Below are 22,903 nucleotides of genomic sequence, written 5' to 3'. Positions count from 1 at the left end.
CTCACCCCTGGCTGGTGCGCGTGATGCGCGCGGACCGCGCCGCGCTCTACGCGTGGCTCCTGTGCTGCGCCGCCGCGTTGCCTACGCACAAATACAGCACGCGAGTGGTGCGCACTAAGTACGGGCCTCTACGCGGAATTGTTGTTCACTCCCATCCGCAGGTCGAGGCGTACCTCGGTGTACCGTATGCTACGCCGCCACTTGGCAGTCTCAGGTTAGTATAATTATTTTAAATACTAAATAATGAGTAACTATACAATAATGATACAATATAAGCATAATAACAATGAGAATATAACTAAGCAGAATATTGATAAAATTAGATAATACAGTTAATCAGAAAAGTGACAGTGTCGTAGACGATATAAACGTACATTTTTAATATTCCTGAGTAAGTTGAACTGAGTGAAAAATAATGGGTAGTATAAGTTATGATATACTCTTGATTAAATAATTTTTAACATAACGCCACGACCAATAGGAGCTAAACTATAATGAAAAATATTATAGAAACGGAAAATGTTACGTAGATGAAGTTGCGCGAGTCAGTTATTATAAATATGGAAGTAAAGTTATTTTTTACCTATTCTTGTTCTATAAAACACAATACTATTACATGGACGTAAAAATAGTGTAATGAGAAAATTCCAGTATGATGATTACAGCTGAGTGCACATATTACGCATTGGCGATATCCTTGTAGGGACTGGTCCGAATTTGTAGGAACGGTGGCTTAATGGAGCGTCATAAAACAGATACATGCCGCCGGTGACACCGTCGCAGTGGCGTGAGACGCGGCTAGCGGACGCTCCCAGGCCAGCCTGTCCGCAGGCGCCTCCAGCCGCCACACCGCGCGATGATGCACTCCTGGTGCATCCACGCGCGCGTATCCGTCAACTCGAACGGCTGTTACCTGTGCTCGCCAACCAGAGTGAAGACTGTCTATACGTTAATCTCTACGTGCCAATTAACGGTAAATATATTTATTTATGCCACCTTGTTAAACTTTGTCATTTCTGATATGTTATTTAAAGTAGATATTATTGGTTTTGACATTTTGCTGTATATTATAGCAGTAATATATCATATCAGGTCTCACCTGGAAAATATGTTGGTTAATTTCTAGTGAATTCGACTATGGGCTAACTGACTTTTAAGTCATGCTATTATCCACCACTTGTGTCCCGCCATATACTGTACTATGCATATAGCGCATCCCGATGTACTATTTCATCAACATCCACTAAAAAAACATTACAATAATCTTCGCGTTACAGTATGTGGAGTACAGACTGAAACGAAAGGTGATACAATTTTCAGACCTAGGGCACTTACTGGATATTCCAAATTAAATAAACCTAAGGCAAACTTAGCCCTGTGCTTAAAAAAATTGCATATTTTGTCAAATTGAAGAGAAAATGCCACTACACATCTATACTATCACTTATGTGTGGATATAACTCATTCATGGACAAACGAATTGTCTCCTTTGGGAAGTACACATTAAATCCTGAGGAGATAAATACCATAGCTCCTAAGAATATCTTTCAATTCTTGTCCCTGACGACCTAGGTTGCGAACTGAACTAAATAAAAAAAATGACTATAGACTATTTACCGGGGTGTGTATGTAAACGATAATTATTAATATTTAGTTTGACTATGACTGTGATTTTTATTAAAATTAGTTTTTTTTTATTATATTATGATATTATGTTTTGAATTATAAATTTGCATAAATGTCCGTAATAAGTGTCATATTCAAAACGCGGATTAGCGTATCTGGTCTTAACTTTAAATTCGCGAGTTTTAGCTATAATAATGTATATATTATATTTAATAGAGAAACGAAAATTTTAGTTTCCATATAAGTATGTTATTACAATATAAAATAAGTTTGAAAGTATAATGAATGGTAGACAATTTCTTGATCCACAGATATAAAGAAATGTTTTCTTACACTCGACTTGTTTGATGTCATGAAGCTGATTGTTGTAACAGTCAAGTAACTTACAAAGAACAAAGTGTACTTTATATAAGTTACGAGTTGAAATCTATTTCTTATGTTCGTTCTCATCTGTTAGTACCTACCTGTAGTAGTTGTGCTGACCATTGTTAAGAAGCGCTACGAATTTCAGAAGACTTTGGAAGACGTGATTTTTTGGTAGACGTGTTTTAGTTTATGAACTTTTTATCTAAATTATTCTTAGGTTGTTATTTATATTTTGGGTAGGTATGAAGAGGAAATATTTTCCGGTGACTTTTAAGTCGGGAGTAATAGTTGAAAATATATGGGTATTATATATATTTGTTTCTTAATCGCTGTTACAATCGGCATGATTAAAAAAAATATGGGCTTGTTTAACGTATGCACATCAGTTAACGACTTAGTCGTTTAAAATTTCCAATGATGTAGAAATGTTTGAAACGATAGTTTAGAACTTCTTGGGAAATAGATGGAAATGACATTATCACTCCTTTTTACATTACCGTCGAAAATACTATAGATATATTATTTGTTTAGATATGACTTCTCTCATTCAATTAATTTTGTTCTGCTAAAATTGTCTCCTTAATTAAAGTATTTATTCAAACACGGTATTCCTATTAAAATAACATCTGATAGAATAGAACAATAATATCAACATAATGGAGTGCCTATTGGGGCGGTGATTCGCGGTAAGGTCTCGCGGCGCTCGTTAATCCTTGCCAGCCGGTTTATTCATAATTTATTCACGTCATTTCACCGCTAATTCACTGTCCGTTAAATAAGCCGCTGTTCAAATATGCACAGTTTCACTCTTACCAATGAAAATTATGACGTTCGTAAGGCTGAGTTTCAGAAATAAAATTGATGTCGATATAGTAATGGTGTTTTCGTTTAATGGAAATATTCGGCTGCTCTGACAGCATACTATAGTGGGATACTAGTGGTGGTTGATACTATGATCATAAAGCTATGATTAACAATGTTATTTCTTTGATATCAAGATTTAGTTAGTTAATAAAAATGTAAATTCTACATTTATGTATATAGTTTTAATTTCTTAGGTTTAGTTACTGTGTTAACAGTAGTTGAATCTGTATAATTAAATCTAAACATGTTTTCCATTAAAATTGTTAGAAGATATATATTTGAATACTAAGAACTTAATGTAAATTTATTTCAGTGAACTTATTCTTAGCACCTCGTTTGTCATCACTTGCATTTGTAGTACTTAGTTTATTACATTAATTTGTAATAATCTGCACGAGTTTTAATTAAAAAAGCAAGTATTTTTCAACAAAGTTCAGGAGGACATTAATCAAATGAAAGGGGCCGAAGTGGGTCACAGGGTGTCGAGGCCTCAATTCCGTAGTGCATTGCAGTGCATAGTGTCCCCTGCAAGCAGTGCGGAAGTGAGGTTGAGATATTCCACAACAACACCTCAACGGTCAAGAGAGATATTAACAAGATTCACAAGCATTGGTAACACGACTACGGGTTCTGTATCTACATTTTTTGTCTTTAGCTTTATTGTTTAATTGTTATTAAATTGTATTTTAATCAGTGGACGATTGAACCAGAATTTAATTATGTTGATGTTTGTATGTACATACCTGTTGTATATTATTAGTATTTTCTTAACTATGCGTAGCAATATTTCTTGGTTTGGTTATCATTTTTAATCCACTGTTAAAAATTGAATTCTGATGTTTATTATGTGTATGATATTGTATGGGATATATTTGACAAAACTGAACTCATTTTGATTTTTATAATTGAGTCAGTTTTTAGTGTAGGTTGGATTCGGTCTTACAATGTATCAGGTCTTTAAATCGTCGTAGTTTATACCACAAAATCATAAACATAAAAAAATAATCAAACAAAAAGCAAATCGATCTATTATAATTATATCTATCTATATCTCTCACAATTTATCCAACAAAAAATTATCCAATGCCGATCCTATAGATCAGATAGTTATTAATACTTTGAAATACTAAGAATGGATAAAGTTTATTTCGTCTAAGTTTTAACTCGTTTACATTTTGGCACCAAAATAGAACAATTTTCGTATAATTCTATTATGTTCCGTTGAACTTCAACTAATATTACGTTTATCGTATACCACCATTTAAACGGCAATTAAACATGTAACATTATTATAAAGAAAATTATAGAGTTAAATACATTATATACATATTTAAATTTATATGTTTCTTACCAAACTATTTCAATTATGAAATGTGAATTCATATATAAATAGATTTACACTAACAATCTTTATAGGATGTTATTGGATAATTATGAAACAGATATTAAGAGCTGTCGAGCAATTAGAAGCGATTGTGATTGTTTGTAAGCACAGTAGGCATTTACATGTTGCTATGAACAACGTGTATAGAACGTTAATGTTAACTATAATATTCCTGCTTAATATCTAATCGAATAATTTTTGATTACCAACTTAGCATAAAAGGAAAATGTTACATTCTAGAATACATACGTCATGAATTAAAGCAATTTTTTTTCTAAAGTAAGTCATATTAAAGTAATAATATTTATTAGTAATACAATACGAACGAAAATCCCGTTACTACTTAATATTCATTATGTTAATAATATCAGTTTCTAAATTTGTTTATTTTAGATGTATACTAATAAACTTGTCCTAACACATTTTAATGTTAAGGTTTCGTATTTTTATAGAATGTACTAATAGTAATATTCGTAACGGAAAATTTACCAGTTTAATCAGTTACTATAGGAATTTTATTATCAATAAAGATTAGGCATTACATTATTTAAATTATGTGAGAAAAGGCTTAAATGTGGCTAACAAATGCTTACGGAATAAATTACGATACGAATAAATCCTCGACAATGTCAACATAACGAAACTAATTGTATCCAAGGATTTAATTGGAAATATATTACATTTATAATTTAATCCTTCAATTTTGTTGAATGAAATTGGAATTGTATTTTCTTGTCATTACTCATTAATTTATCAAGTATTTCATAACTTTTTAATATTATGTACTGTCAATTGTACTCAAGTTCTTTTAGTATTGGGGTTACTAATTTTCTGATAGATTTGCTATAATGAATAATAAATTGAATAAGTCCATACATTAAATCCGTATTTCAATCGTTCTTGAAATTAGCACGCTTAAGCTAATCACGAGGGCTGCTTATAAATAAAAAAAAACGCATAGATAAAATATTTATAGCTCATAAAAATTAATTAAAATCTCCACTTAAACGTTGTTAGACAATATTATTCAATTATTATTGATTTATATGTACTTAACCACAATTGTTGTTATAATCACTACAATTTGATTACTAATTACCGAACATTAAACTTGATTATATACATAACTGTAATTGATTAGTGAGTTTTGAAACAATATGTTATGTTTAGATGTTTACTGTAAATGTATAGAAGTGTAATTAACTTGAATTGAACAGTGATAATGACAATTATTAATGAATAATATTTCAAATACTATTCTAACCCAATTATTACTAAATAAACATTAAAACTTCACGGAGTATTTCTATTTTATACGAACTTTATAAAGCTTTAGTTTATATCTTATTTACTTTTATTGAAAGAACTAAGACTTGTTTTAATTATACTGCTATTTAATAATAATTATTAATGTAAATTAGGAGGGGATGTGGAAAGCGACGCGATGGGTTTGCCATGCCTTGTCTTCGTCCATGGAGAATCTTACGAGTGGAGTTCGGGTAATGCGTATGATGGCACTACCCTGGCGGCGCATGGCAACATAATTGTAGTTACTATCAACTTTAGATTAGGTGTATTGGGTAAGTTTTTTTATATAACTTTTTTTCATGTCTTTGGTATTAACACAAGCTGACGGCCCACCTGATGGTAAGTGGTAGCCGCCGCCTGTTAGCAGTACAAAAATCACGTTATCATGTGACTCTCGTGTTAACGTTCATACGTTGCCATTTCGGAGGACTAAGACCCTATGTCTCTTATCCTGTAATGTCTCTTTTGATATCTATAGATATATAACTAAAAGGTGACTGACATAGTGATCTGTCAACGCACAGCCCAAACCACTGGACGGATCGGGCTGAAATTTGGCATGCAGGTAGACATAGGCATCCGCTAAGAAAGGATTTTGATTAATTCTACCCCCAAGGGTATAAAATAGGGGATGAAAGTTTGTATGAAACTTGTCGATTTTAAACCGATCAGGCTGAGACTTTGCAGGCATAAATCTACTATGACGTAGGCATCTCCTAAGAAAGGATTTTGGTAAATTCCAACCTTAAGGGGATAAATTAACGCGAGCGAAGCCGCGGGCAAAAGCTAAAGCGTTAAAACCCATGTAAATAACTTTTAGGTTAAATTTAATACATATCTATAGTCTTCATATTTCAGAATATGAAATGTGTTATTAAGGTGATCTTAGTGCTAAATTACTTTACGAAATCGTATCGATCGTTTTAAATTAGAAAAAGCAGTAAATATTGTTTTGAACATATAAAACTATATCCTTTTTTTATTGTTTGAAAATATTTATTACGAGTTTAAGTTTAGTAACTTAGCATAATAACATCATTGAAAATTTGGTGAAATATATATATATATATATAAATAAGGAAATATATATATATAAGGAAGTTATTATGACAAGGTCTGGAACCTTGTGACTCTGCTGTATATTCATAATATAGTCAACTTGATTTGCTATTCCAGATATTATATGTCTACAAAAATAACCTAACCTTACTGAGAACCTCTATATTATTTATGCTCTATGCCAATGTTATTTTCGTCGAAAGGTCTATGTCGGAAGTACAGTTTATTGATTTTACATCTTTTATAGACATTGTAATATAATCAAATCTTAACTTTCCTTTGAATAACATAACTCTGCCGCAAAGTTTCAAATATACCTGAGAGTTTCAGAATGGAGTTTATGAAGTCATATCGTGATAATAAGACTCATAAGTACCTGCTACTTCTGAACTTATATCATCAATGTCGGAATGATGACCTTGGTGGTGTGTCTGACATACTGCTTCATCTTTATAGCCACCGATTTGACTTCCATAGGATATAAAAATTTGTTTCATGAGTATGGGTGTAATGTATTGGTCTGGATCTTATTACATGTATTATTTGTCCGTCCTTAATGATTATTGTTTAAATATTATTCGTTTAAATCGAAAATCAGTGATGGTAATAAAGTAGCTAGTAATAAAGTGGAAATTATTTAAAAACTTTAATACTGAATTAATCAGCTCGTATGAATACTCCACTTTATTGTATTATATCTACTATGTATTTATTTTAATAAAACAATTACTTGCAAGAGACACCTTTCACAATAAGATGTTCTTGAGTAGTTACTGTGTATAACCAATCGTGGGCGATCAATCTTTACCGTAATTTTCCGATATGACACGAGTGACACAACAGACCCAGCCTGACCCGCATCACGCGTCCTCTGTTTTATTCTGTAAAATAAATATAGCATAGGTTGGTGGTTAAATGTATTGATTTGTAAAAATAAAGTACTTAGTGCTACTCACAGTGATATTCACTCAGTGCTGCACGTTTTTAAAATGTTTTGTAGGTACTGATATTTTAACTAAGTCTGTTATTAAACAAAAGTTAACGTAATTAATATATAAAAATATATTTTTTATATATTATTTCTACTAATCTTTTATGACTACACATACATAATAATTTTCCAAACTGCAGTTAGAAGTTAAGTACAATACATGGTTTAGTAAGCACTTATATTATAAAATCGGTCATTTGACAGGGTTTGTTTATGTATAAAAATTACATTGACTTTGTGGGATTAAAAATTAGAAATCAAATCCAATAAATAATTTTTATTAAGGTTATGGTCTATAACGTTTTAAGATATTAAGTAGTTATTTTTTACGGACTCATTTTAACCTGAAGATTAATGCGAAAGTACCCGGCATATAATTTAGTCCAAGTACAGGAACGACATTCTTGAATATGTATTGGCACATATCCAACAGTAGTAGTACATTATACAACATTCTCGTCCTATCTCCTAATACCTATTAAAATAATAATGTATAGCATATCATTAGGTTCGTCAGCACTGTTGAGTAAGCAATCATTAATATATACGAAAGACGATCAAAAACCTTTCCTAGAAATATGTAATTGCATATTACTAGTGTTTACTTTTGATAGCTTTTTCTGATAATATAGGAACTTATATAAAAAAATCTAAAGTAACATTGAGTTGCACCAATTATTTGAATACTATGTGACTGTATCATTTCTACGAGTAGAAAGCAAGCGGCCGTTTATTTCTTTACCATACTAATATTAGAATATGATTTTCATATTATAAGATTAATTTTCTTTATAATTAATATATTCCCACTTTTATGATTATCATCTTTGTGAGGTACTCATTTGCATTGTCTACTTTCTATTGTATTGAATATATAACGTTTGCTGAGCATAATAGAATATAATGTAGTAGGGACCGATTCTGTTGCTGTCCAAATAAGTTTGTTTACGAATACCGGACATTTCGTTATATTAAATTAACAGATTAATTTTGGAGGTACCGAGGATAATTTGATTATATATATGTATATATATGTCTCTCTTTTAGTTACTGTCGTACTTGGTACCATTAGTCAGTATTCAGATTATATGGGTCCAAACTTAAACGACAAGGTTTTTACATTAAAACTGATTTAGTAGTCTGTTATCGTGTTTAAAAATAACTAGTATTGCTATTTAGATTAAACTAACAGTCCATACGGATAAAAATTTTAGGACCATATTTCGTTGTAATGTTTAATAACATTTCTTCTGCTCTTTATGTTGGTAATATTTTCAGGGTTGAAAATTGGAAGTATTTCGTTTACATGTATTAAATTTAATTATTTTATCCAATTATTATTATGTATAATAAATTCAGATAGAATTTTTTAAATAGAATATATTATCAAAATTCTATCAATTGTGACATTAATAATCAATTAAAATGTTATAATAATTAATATAACGTTAAGTACGTTTAACTACCTGTATTATTATTTAGTGTTTTTATTAAAGTCAGTAGAACTGTAATATTTTATGATTACAGGTTTTTTAAAGACTGGTGCTAAGGGGTCGGCGCAGGGTAACTTTGGACTTATGGATTTAGTGGCGGGGTTACACTGGTTGAGAGAGAATTTACCGGCATTCGGAGGTGATCCTGAGAGGGTGACCATTATGGGGCATGGAACTGGGGCTGCTCTTGCCAACTTTTTAGCAGTATCGCCTGTAGCGAGAGGTTTGTTATTTATTTTATGAATGTGTACTTGTTTATATAAGCTAATATTATATACATATTTAAATTATTTATTTGAGTATATTGTTACTTTTCTTAAAAAATATAATTTTAAAATTAAGCAGATCGATAAAAAAGGACAATATGGTTCAGCTAAGTTAGTATAAAAGGTTTTTGCAAAATATACACGTGAATACGCGTTTTAGGTCTTTACCTTAAAAGAGATTTTAATTATGAATATTTTGTTATTTGGATTAAATAATTCCAAATAGTTCCGTGGGAAAAGTAGCTTTTCGAACTATCGACAAAATATATATAGTTTTGGATTATTATACTGAGCCTATAACTTTCTATCCGTGATACTCGCAACAATTTTAGTTTATAACTTTTTTGTTTGTATACTCATTAGAATAAAAAAATCATAATACATAACTGAAAATCGTACCCAAATTATAAAATCCGCTTTAGAGATTAGCGAATAGGCATAAATACTAATAAATTATCATTGTTATGTTTTCTATTGCACTATAAAAGCTCCCCAATTATGAAGTTCCTGTATAATATTTATAGGACACAGTTACCTAGATACTGTATTATATTAGAAAACTGTATTATAACAGTTAATTAAGACCAGTAAAACAAACTGAATATTGTTTACTAAGCACTGCACTAACCATATCACCCCTTCTAACATTTTACTATTATTATTTTGCATATAATATCAATATTATAATGTACATTAAGTCAGTTCACTTTCATCTATCAATATATGTTGAACTACAAAGTCATTACTATGCCGTCACAATATTTATTCTTATATATTTTACATGTGCAGATAGCGATTAATAAATGTTTGTTATGTGCGTACACTTAGGTTATGATTTGTTCATTTATATTATACATTACATCAAAACGTTTAGATGAAAAAATTAATTAGCACGCAGCCCGTTAAATGGGGTGTCATAGAAAAGGTCCTCGGAAATACAAAACGCATTTATTTTAATAAGAATAATTTCTGTGATGTATGAGTGAGTTTACCAACCCACATTAATGGGGTTCATAACCCTATTAATACAGGTTGACTGAGATTTTTTTTACTCTACTCGATTTTTGTGTTGGCAATTCTATTTCAATAACTCCTACAGAAATTAAAAGGTATAAAAATCTAAGGGCCACTAAAATTAGATATTGTTTATTCCTACAGGATATTTCTTGTCATTTATTAGAATTTATGCCTGTCAACATTTTGTTCATTACTGAGAAAATAGTTGCAGCCGATAAAAACAACTTATTAAATAAATATGACACTTTTTTATTATACTATAATTATCATACAATATTCGCAGAGTAAAATTTAACAGTAAAGCTCTGAAGGTGAGCAGTCTTTAATTAATAGAAAACATGTGGTTAACGTTATATGCGGATTTACTTTACAAGTATATGTTGCTATATGTTGGTAAATGAGGTTCTTTAAAAGATTATAATTATAAATGATTGCGATGGACCTGAAAATATTCAACTAGTATAGTATGCAATACTAGTAGTAGTAGTAACCATTTTTCTACTAAATTATTATATTAAAGAAACTTAAAGTTTAAAATAACTTTAAGTTATAATTTTTACGAATAACTTTTTTCGCTTTTTTTTGAGATAAAATCTAGTCTATGTCCATCCTCGTAATACAATCTAATTACATTAGGATCCACTTAGCTATTTAGTCTTAAAAAGGTTACAAACAGGCCAACACATTGATATACGTTTAAATTTATGATATTAGTATTACGGATATACATATGTGTTTATATCTATATGCTAATAAACGTAAAATGTAAATATCAGTTATACGTGTCGACATATAAAACAATAATTTAATTAAGTACCACCACAGTCATGAAACAAGACCGCCGTCCCCGCAAACAGTGCCCGTTCACAAGCATGAGGCATAGCCGCCTATTGTTCGTAATTAGACCGGTCCAGGCAGATTTCATTATTTCGTGTCAGCATCCCGTTTAGATCCTCCGTCACTTAATGCGATTAAAAGGGTCACATCAGGCATACACAAGAGGGAGAGTTTTCTCGACACGATTTTAGAATAAGGCCAAAATTCCGACGGATTTTTCTCTTTAAAAATCGTGTAATAAAAAACACCGGAAAAGAAGGATGAAATACAAATGTTTTTCTTTAGAAGAGATTTCATTATCTCCGTGATCTTTCTTCGAAATGACGAAATTAAATTAAGATATCTGTTTCAGAACTACTGAAGCGTGTCATCTTGTTAAGCGGGTCGGGGCTGAGTTCTTGGGCTCTGCAGAGGGAACCGCTTACGATAAAAAGAAAGGTGGGTAATTCCGCATTTCGAACAAGTTTCAACTGAGTGTGAGTTTTACGTAAACGGAGTGGGTGGATGTGATCTTAAAAACTGGCGATATTATTACCCAGTCAATTTGAAGGAAGGCCCAAGAAAAATCTTTTTATGTTCGCTCTCTGAATTAGCTCGGGTTACGATTGTACCTAAATATCTTTAAACGTATGAGGCAAGATAAATTGTAATTGCTCCCGTAAATGTGTTGGGATTTATTGATGCTGAAGAAAATCGTGATTTATAAACTAGGTAATTTCCAGCTTTTGAAAATGGGAGAGTCTTTTTATAAAGAGTATATCTTTGTAAATACTCTTTCTAAAAATATTCGCCCAACTATATGTTTGTAGGTGTTAGCAAATTACCTATATATACAAATAGTTGGTAACATTATTGGGGATGAGATGAACGAAGCAAATAATATCTCCATATTTTTATATTGGGACGTTTATATATTGAAATAAAAATAACTTTATAATTAACAACAACATTTTATTTCATATGTTGCCCGTTTATTATAAATACAATAGTAGTAAATTTAAATTTACCATTACTAATTGATTTTTGCTGAAATTAAAAAAAAACTTTATTTAGAAATAATTTGCAGAATTTTCAATCATGTAATACCTACTTATATACGCATAATGCAAATTTACGAAGATAGACTATAAAAATGTGAATTGTATGCATTTTGTAGGGCCAATGAAATTATTAAGCATTGCATTCAGTTGCAGAAGTTATTATCTTTACAGTTCTCTATCTTTATAGTTATTATCTGTATAGTTATTATCTTTATAAAATAATACTTATTTTTTAAATACATTTTACTAGGTAGCAGAACAAACAGGATGCCACGGAGATCTGTTGGAAGACGACTTGGCGCCTTGCTTGCGCAACAAGCCACTGGCTGAGCTGCTCGCCGTGAAACTAGATCCCCCGCGGTTTCTGCCTGGCTTTGCGCCATTTGTTGATGGCACTGTCATTGTGAATCCGTCCTCCGTAAGTTTAAACACATTTACGTTACTAAAATAGTTTTATCTGCTGAAGAAAAAAAATAATTCATGTTTCTGATTGACTCTCTGATGAAGGAAACATCAATATCAAACTAATAATCCGAGAAACCTAGAGTATTGCGTTCACCGCAGCATCGACAGTTGACCATGTGTCTAACTACTTACTACCCCACCTGTGGTTTCTCTCATATTAGTTTTTTTTTGTAAAAACAACTATTAAATTAATGAACAAACATTCTATTTACCAAACACTATACATAAATATAAAAAAAAACTTTTCGCTAATAATAAAATGGATATTTATATTAGAATTATTGATATTATGAGTGTTGTCATTGAACTATGATCTATGGCATTAAATGAACATCTAGAATACCTCGAATAAATTGTTACAATGTAAGCTATGTTTCTTAGCAGCTGTAATCCTTACTACGTGTCGACCTCCATCTACCCATAGCGACATAAATTAATCCACCTAATATATGAACCCTAGTACCTATATATTATCCCAGCACTTGAAGTGTGTAATAGCAACGTATTTGTAAAGTACAAACATTAAACAATTTTTTAACTCTGAAGAACTTAATTTCGAATATTCGGAATGTTATTTATTAACTCATCTCAAACTGATGTATAAAGTTTAATAGAATTCGATACGAGTAGTATCAAAATAATATTTTTATATAAAAGTAACCTTTAAGTAAATATCTATTTAGATCTTTACAAGTTACAATTGGAGTAAGTTATGAACATTATTCGTATAAGTTAGCTATTTTCTGTTTAAAAAAACATTCAAAAAGATGATTCGGTATATGTAAGAAGGTCAATCTACAGATCTCCACATTCCTATAGTTTCTTTATGTCACACAGGTGATCGATCTTTCTGGAATACAGAAAATTTGTTACGACAAATTTTTGTAGTGGCATTTCTCATTTCTTTACTATTATTAAGAATATGTATAATTATTTCATGTTCAGGGTTAATATTTAAGTATACAATTAAAGTGTAAGCCTTATTGTGAGACTTTAATTACTGTAAATAGGAAATTAATCTACCGTTTCTTAAGGAGTTGTCGAAATGACGTAGCATTTAATTACAGAGCATACGTACTCGTGTTATGTTTTTATTGTTATTTCAAACATTTCTAATTTCATTCCATGGATTATGTTTTAATAACATATAATTAAGAGTAATTAATAAGTTAATAAATTGTTATACCTTTTAAAGTAATTTATTTCTATTGAATATAGATTTAATAGAAATAGTTTATTAAAGCTTGTTATAATTTCCTTCATTTATTGCTCTATCGTCTAATGTAATGAACGAGTAATGTTTAAGGAATTTTATAATTATAGTGTTATGTTTATAAAGGCTCCTCCGCCGACGGATAGCTCGCGATTGGGCGCGGGAGCTGCTGCTGTAGCAAATGCGGCGGGCCATGAATTGGCAGACTTCTCCCATAGAGAACTGCTATTTGGACTTACTACTACTGGTAAGATAATCGCGGTTTAATTAGCTGTATGAAGATGACCACGCCACGGTTGTGCACATTATCTTGGTCTAACTTATATGTTGGACTTGTTTTATCATTAGGACATAATAGGTATATATGGGTATATATACTACGTTCATTTTACTAGTATACGAATGTGAGTATAACATAATAATATCTTTTATAAAGGTGTGAGTTACTCTGTAGTAGTGTGCTTTTGTGTTTACATCGTCCCCCACGAGAATTGGAAGAAAAATTGTAATACTATTTGGAGCGGAAGGCACATCCCTCTTAAATAATCAAAGGATTGTGCCATAAAGGGTAATGTTTTTCGGGTGTCTGTATGCAATATGTGTGTGGTTCTTTTACTAAGCCTGTGGTTTTAATAACGTGATAACATTTGTATATATCGGTAGATTTATATTAGTTGTGATTGTTATAATATTCACATAGGAATTAAAATATATTATGTGAATAAGAATTGGACGACAAAATTAAAATTTCTCCCTTTCTTTTAAAATTTATTTTTACTACCAATCACACAAGGTAGCCTACTTACGAAGAGATGTAACAATATGAAAATCTATCAAAATTGAGATTGTTTAGTATATTGCCTATAAATAAATATGTCTTTAAAATCTACATCCTGATTAAGGTCAAGACTCTTATAATAACGATTATGTTATTGAGTATGCATGTATCTGTGTGAATAATTATATAATATATGTGTTAAGGTAAGGTTAAGGTAAATATTACTATTAGGTTATTGAAAGTAGTATGCACGTATTTGTTTGGATATATATTACATACATATGTGTAGAAGTTAAGGTAAATATATATGTATGTTCATGACTACGAAATCCTAATCGTTTGATCATTGATCTGTTACTGGTCATAGTTTTTGATAATCTGAACAGTCATATATATATTTCATAATTGTTTTTATTGTATCCTATATATAATATAAATATGATACCAGACTAATGATTGATATACTTAAATAAAAATTATACGTTTAAAATGCTCAGTTAAACATTAACAATAAACTTACCAATATAAACTTTGTTTTATCCAGAGCTTGAAATCACGATCATCGGAAGTTTTCTTCATAACAATATCTTTAAATTAATGTTTAAAGTAACTCAAATGATTATTGTATCAAAGTAAAGTACGTAAGCTGCTGTTATCGTCGAAAGAGGAACACAAATTGAATTAGAATGCATTTAAATAGTGAATTTATGCTAATGAGGACATGTCACTGCTTGCAGAATCGTACTTGGAATTCAACGCACAAGACTTGGAGTTTGGTTTTAACGAGAGCCGCCGGGACCGCATTCTGCGTACATTCGTCCGTAATGCTTACTACTATCACTTGAATGAGATCTATTCAACCCTGAAGAACGAATACACGGATTGGGATAAACCAGTTCAAAATCCACTTAGCGTTCGGGATGCTACACTCGAGGTATTTAATTACAATATCTATCCTTGTATTGTGAACGGTTAATGTGTGAAAATGCAACTGAATTTTGTGATTATTTTTATCACGTAAGTAAAATTTAAAATGGGTAATATAAAGGATAAAAGGAGAACCCACAATTTTTCATGTTAGTTACGTCTACTATTTGTATAGTTGTTATTGGCAATCATTTGCTTACAAAACTAACGTTAGTTTTCTAAGCAAAAGCTAACAAGAACAATTATGACTTCTCTCTACTATGAAATATGAATATGAAATGATTGCCAATGATAACTATACAAATAGTAGACGTATTTATAAATAAAACCTTCTAATAATAAAGTCAATGTATAATAAATAAAGCTACTTTAGAAAACTATAGGATAACCACTTGTTTTTCTTTTGAATGAAGATCCTAATTAGATATTTATGTAGAATTTTAGGTATCACTGTACACGTGGATTGTAATGACTAATCTAATAACAGGCTAATGGTTATAATACATCCAGTAATTTGCATGATACAAAAAGTCATATAGAAATGAATAAACATACATAATGAACCCTGAAAACATTACACTCTTTTGTTTGGGCAGTCATATAAAAAATGTCGTCCTACAGTCGACGCTCAGTAGCACATGACAAAAGTCGTTAAAGCAAAAATCATAAAAAAACAATAATACCGTAACATTAAAAATGGAAATTTTAATGACGCTTTTCGTTGCGATTCCACGGTAGGTGTTAAGGCTCATATTATTTGAATTTCAACTTTAATATCATGTTATTATGGTTCTATTATAATCCGTTTCCGATTATTTATTTTGTTACGTTAGAACCTTTACGGAAGAATGCAAAAGATTCTACTATTCACTTGTAGTATATTTTGGTCACTTATTCAAGAAAATTTTTATATTCTACATTAATTTTTTTTTGCATTTATTCCATGAATTTTTATTAGTTTAATACCTCGGCTAGTTTTTGTAATAACTTGTTCAGAAGAAACTATTGAATTCTCCCTCGTACAATAACATATCTGATCGCAGGAGTTTTTTCATTCGGAACCTTCATTTATACTATTAGATTTATTAGAAATTAAATCAGTTCAAATTGTTATTACAGTATAGAAAAGTATCGGGTTTTTATGACAAAGAGTTAAGACAGACACACTACACACAGTACAGACATTTTACATATAATTAAGTTCTTCGCTATAATAAATTGCCCTTCGCAGTGATATTAAACAATAGAAGAGAAAGTACTTAAATTACAGTCACTTAACTAGTTATAATAGGCACACGACCCTCCTCGCATCGCCCACTTGCTTGATATTGAATTAGATCTCAATTTAAGCTTCAAGTGGTTTTCGCAACTCACCACTGCTTCTGCCATGTACAAAGGAAGTTAATGACGCTGGCGTACTCTCAGTACATATTGGGTGCGAAAAAGGTTTTATTGGAAAAATACTTGCATCATCAAACACTAAACAAGAACCTTATTGATATTGACTATTCACTATATATAGACATTGACTGTTCACAAAACGAAGGAAAATGCTTTAATAATGTATTTACGTACATTCTTGGAGCACACTAAATGGTATGTTAAAATAATAATGACACTGATTTATTTTCCTTTTCATAAACGGCGGAATAATGTTAATAAAATTTACCATGAAGACACTGAATGACACATACCGAATGAAATTGCAATAAAATATAGTCGTATCATGAACAATAATCTGGGTGGGGGTGAAATAGGGGATCAAAGTTTGTGCAGATTATGTTATTACATATATTATATCGAGAATATAATTTTCATATTATGTAAATTCTATGTTTTTTGATCTAAACTATTATTTTTTTGTAGGTTTTAAGCGACGGCCGCACAGCAGCGCCATTAATCAGACTTGGTTATCTACACGCCTTACGTGGCGGTACCACTTATTTTACACATTTTCACCATCTTTCACAAGATAAAGATTATCCGCAGGTAAACTTCCAATGACTATTAATATATTATTCATAGGTGTATTCTATTGGCAGTGTACACGTTGACCCTTGTTACTTAAAGGGCTGAAAGTAGGGAAAAGCACCGCAAAAGGTCACTTACATTGAAGTGGGACAAACTTTGGTTGTGTGTTGGGTCTTTATATTATTCCGGTTATTTCAATATTTACTGGTGGCCTTGTTGTTAACTATATTATTTGTTTATAATGTTATATAAAGTACTTCAATTATTTCTTTCAGTACTGGTATTAAGTTGCGTCTGTTCCGATAACAATTTGGTTCTAAAATTGTTAGTTATTTGAACAACATAAGACAGCCAGATATTTGGCTCTAAGGCACTCGCTGTTACAAGTCAAGCCAGCTTAAAGGATTTGTTGTCGTAGCCTCTTACTCTAGTAGAGGATAATTGAACTAGCGGAATAAGACTTAACCCTAACTAACATGCTTATTTTGTTCGTAAGCATATTCACCAATGTAATGTGCTTTATATTTCAAATAGAGATTATGTCAGAATTTTTTTAATTTAATTAATATCAAAATAATTCAAACACCGTAGACCATAACGTTTTCATCTTATGATACAGATCTTCTCGTCATCATTACATAGTATAAAACAAAGTCGGTGTCGCTGTCTGTCCATAGGGACAGACATAGATTTAAGATTTAAGATTTAAGATTTAAGCATACATAGGTATGCTTAAATCTTTAAAAATACGCAACGGATTTTGAAGCGGCTTTTCAATATATAGAGTGATTCTAGAGTAAGGTTTCTATGTATAATACATGTACACCCGTGCGGAGCCGGGGTGGGTAGCTAGTAATAAATATATAATAAAAAGAAATAATACAAGAAATAGTCATTGATCAGATAAGCATCTAGTCCAAAAGTGGTAATAGAGAGTACTTTAACTTTCACTTCCATTTTTGTTGTATTATTTTTAAAACCTTAAGTACAACTATAATCATTATTAATTTTTAATAATATATGATTAATACAAGTACATAGTACTGGTTATTCTCATTACAGCATTTTGAGGCTTATATGGAAAAATATGAGATATTTAAGGAAATTGATGTAAGTCGTAAGTAATATAATTGTTTTGTTGATAGCGTCCTGGCTCCGTCCATGGTGAAGAGATGCCTTACTATCTGGGGGTGCCACTGTCCCAGGCCCATCATCAGCAAAACTTTACACAGCAGGAACAGCGTGTGTCTCGACTTTGTATGCACTACGTCGCTAACTTTGTTAGATACGGGTAAGTCCAACTTCATTTTAATTCATGAATTAAAGCGTAACTAGATCGTGCTGATACATATAAACCTTGCGAATTTCAGATTGAGTAATATTATGTTGAGTGAAGTCTTAAAAGTTTATACACACATATGTAAATTAGATTTCAGCTTCATGTATCAGTCTTTATGGATTTGCATCCAGATTCTAGATACATAATTTTAAAGATAACTTCTTTCATGGCTATTTACGTACACATTATGTAAAAGGAATACTTATCGCGAATGTATTATTTATCAGCTCCATCAGTCGAGTCGTGACCAGGGCACTGATAATACCGTCGTAATATTAAGATAGGATAAATAATACAATGATGGCAAATATCACGTACATATAATTAAGTACAGTTCAATGTATATATTATAATCTTTATTTTAAAATAATTTTAACATTAATTGGATTATAAACTAAGTACCTACAGCAATATTATTATAATTTAATGTTTACATATAACAAATTCCTAATTCAAATATCCACACAATTTAATTGCGAAACAAATCTTTGATGTGCAGTACTTTCTTAGTGAATTCTTAGAAAACCAATATCCTCTTCTGGTGAAGTAATTAAGATATTCGATCTATTACAACATTAATTGGAGAAGTTAAATTAAAACATTTTGATTTGTTGCAGAAATCCTAATGATCCGTCAGCAACGCCACCGCCAAGCCCTATGTTAGGTGATACTCCACGTCTTGGGCCCGATCAAACACCGTATTGGGACACATACGATACTATCAATCAACTCTATATGGAGATCAGTGCGTAACTGTCTTATAATAAATTCATGTAATCATCCAAGAATTAATGAATTATTACAAAAATTATTTAGTGACTAGCTGAGCTCGCGACATCGTACTCATGGTATTCGCTAACCAATAGATTAAAATAAGCAAATATATATTATATTTGCTTATTTTAATTTAATTCATAAAATTCCCAATAATAGCTTTTCTTATATATCTTCTATGCACAGTCACATTTTTTATATGTAACTATATCTATAATAAATAATATATACAAGTATGACATAATATATTTCTTGAAATAATAGTATAATTAGCCATAATTAATGGTGTGATAATAAGGCAAATAATTTTAAAGTCGATTAATTATCCTGGAGACAATTACTACAAAACTAAGTTGTTCATACAAAGTTTGGGGTCACAGCGTTTCCATTGTATTCCCAGTTTCCCAAATTCATTTATTTCAATTTGTGATTATTATCTGGGGTCACAGGTAGTAAACCGGAAATGCGAAGTCACTATCGTGGCCACAAAATGTCTTTGTGGCTTTCTCTTATACCTCAACTGCATCGACCCGGCTCCGACATGCCTGACGCAGCGATGCGCCATCACCATTTTCAAGAAGACAATGCGAACTATTATGAAGGTCACATTATTTTCCTTTTATAGTTTTAGTCAAATTACTGTAGTCCTCTGAGATATCAAGAGTCAGTATTCGGAAATGTATGAAATACTACTATCTATTTATTATTCAGTCTTAGGTAAAAAAAATACAAATTTATATTCAGAGAATATTAATAATTTCATGAAGCTATATATTTCTGAGATTTTTTCCATTCTGTTGAATAATTTCAACTTTAGTAAAAAAGAGCTTAATGTAAATGGAAAAATTGTAATTATCATATAAGTTAGTATCACAAACTGACCCACTGCTTGCGAGGACTGCGGTGTTTTTCTTTATAATCTACATATGTACTTCTCATATGTCTATGAATGTTAATAATGTTTAATATAATAGGTGCGGTGAGGCCACAGTCGATGTCAAGATCGCATGTCCCACATGTCGTTAATATTGACAATGCCCGAGGTTCTGATGGTAATCGCAGTACGCCACCACCTCGGTCATCTGTACCTCGACCATCTCCTGTGCCACCGGTCCCGTCAACGGAATGTCCCCCGAATACTACTGCAACACCTGTACAAGCAGACGATGCTCTTCTGCGACGATTGGCATCGTCACATTACCAATCATATACTGCAGCGCTTACTGTTACTATTGCAGTAGGTTGCTTTCTGCTACTTCTAAATGTGTTAATATTTGCCGGTATTTACCATCAAAGAGGGACTCGTCCTCGACGGTCAAAAGATGATCTCGCTGAAGCAGGGAGTTCATCTTCATCAGACAACTACGATGGGAAATTAGATTATGAAGTGCGTGCATTCGACGGTAAAGGATTTGGTTTTGAGTGCAAATCGGCTCACGTACCGCGCGGTTCTGGTTCCAAGTTCGATTTACGGACGTTGTCGGATTGTGGGGAACCTACGTTTGGGGAATATAGTTGTTATGATGAGAAACATCGTGCGGCACGTAGCTCGTTGCCGGACGTTAGTGTGGGTAGTGCGATTGAGGCCGGTAGTGTGGTGTGTATAGATACCCAAAAGCCAGACATTCAAAAAGTAGATGGGCGGCCACAGGACCCGGTGGGACGTACCAGTACCTTTGAGCCTCGAGTTGTAGATAGTTCGACGCAAGTGAAATTTGGGCCTGCCTCAGAATGTGAAACAGCTTCTGATTGTAATGGTGATTCAGAGTCAGGCGGTGCGAGCGGATCAGGAATCCTTCGCGTTCCGCCGGCTGCCACTGCGCCTGCGCCACCAGGCATTATGAAGAAGAGAGTGCAAATACAAGAGATATCCGTATGAGGGTTCCTGGACGCCGCAGAAATAGTTGTGAATAAACGGACAAAATTGTGATCTTTAAAAAACCTAATGTATATAAATCAGTATCTTAGATTTAAGCAGAATAATATTATATGTACATATAAAATAATGCGAACAGTGCGTACAGCGAACTTTAAGGCGTATCTGACGTCTCGGTCTTATATGATATTCAATCTATGGCTGTAATAGGACTGAATGTAAACACGTCTTCACTTTTCCGCTCTATTTGCTATGAGTTCGAAGTTGTTGGAATATATTAATAAGGGATAACGCAATAGCTTGCTTATTATATATTTGGTTATGTCCTTAGGGTTGTAGTATTGTGAAGTATAGCCATATTCACTAGTTCTATAAGGACGACCATTACATATAATTGGTAATTCAGTTATGAATATTTATATATTCTCAGATAAACAAATTTTAAAGTAGTTATTAATAAATTAATTATTTATAAAAAAAATTGCTGGGATTATTTCGGATGTTTTGTTATAAATATCCTTAGATATGCAGGCAGTAAAACCCGATGTTCACATAAATTATAATTACATGTGAGTATTAATTATCTAATAATGATATGGAATCGTGGTCAAATTTAAATGAGGCATTTAGCATGGCACAATTTGCTCATGTACATTTTAGTGTAGCCGTTATGTGTCGCCGGCGGCATGTTGCTCCCGTGGGATGTTGTTGCGATTACGTCATAATCTGACACACTTCGAGGTTGGGAAGCGTGAGTCTTGCATACTTTTTTTATAATTAATTACAAATATTTTTTTTATTAAAAATACAAATGTTAATAGATACTAAGTATATAGTCTTTGAAGTTTCATAAAATAAATAAAACTTCCATGCATATTGTATAAACTAACGTGAATGCTGTAATTCACATGATAATTAGTATTATTATTAATTGGCTAAAACTCACGTCTTTGTACTGTACTCAACTATAAATTATCCGGGAACACTTAACGAACCGGATAGTCTAATTGTGTGCCAAATGTGTAGCATCCATACATCATACACATGTATTTGAATAACAAACATCCATACGTCTTCATTTACAAATTCTTATACAAATGTACAGATAATATAAGTAGTATAAACTAAATGACCACAAAATTGTACATTAGACCAACCAATATTATTATATTCCAACCTTCAACGTAGAATGAAGGAATTGTAGGTTCATGTGAACGTATTTAATAAATGTGAATATAACAATAATTTAGTGAAAAAGACTAAGTACAGATGTATGTTAGTTGTACATAATTTTATCAAAACGAACGTT

At 31.6% G+C, this 22,903-nt stretch overlaps 1 protein-coding gene across 1 annotated transcript; it reads left to right on the top strand.

Moving 5' to 3' along the window:
* Nucleotides 1-23: 23 nt before the first annotated feature.
* Nucleotides 24-22,024, top strand: LOC131852625 (neuroligin-1). The gene is made up of 13 exons (XM_059203317.1): nt 24-214; nt 756-973; nt 5,662-5,820; nt 9,126-9,314; nt 11,564-11,649; nt 12,502-12,669; nt 14,056-14,176; nt 15,445-15,641; nt 17,501-17,623; nt 18,751-18,896; nt 19,562-19,689; nt 20,168-20,320; nt 20,693-22,024. Exons 1-13 carry the CDS (start codon nt 24-26, stop codon nt 21,595-21,597), a joined length of 2,784 nt encoding a protein of 927 aa, XP_059059300.1. The 3' UTR covers nt 21,598-22,024.
* Nucleotides 22,025-22,903: the final 879 nt, after the last annotated feature.

The sequence above is a fragment of the Achroia grisella genome, unplaced genomic scaffold (assembly GCF_030625045.1).
Source record: "Achroia grisella isolate CSIRO2021 unplaced genomic scaffold, CSIRO_AGI_Agris_v1 utg856, whole genome shotgun sequence".
NCBI classification, from domain to species: Eukaryota; Metazoa; Arthropoda; class Insecta; order Lepidoptera; family Pyralidae; genus Achroia; species Achroia grisella.
This window is presented reverse-complemented; position numbering and strand designations above follow the sequence as displayed.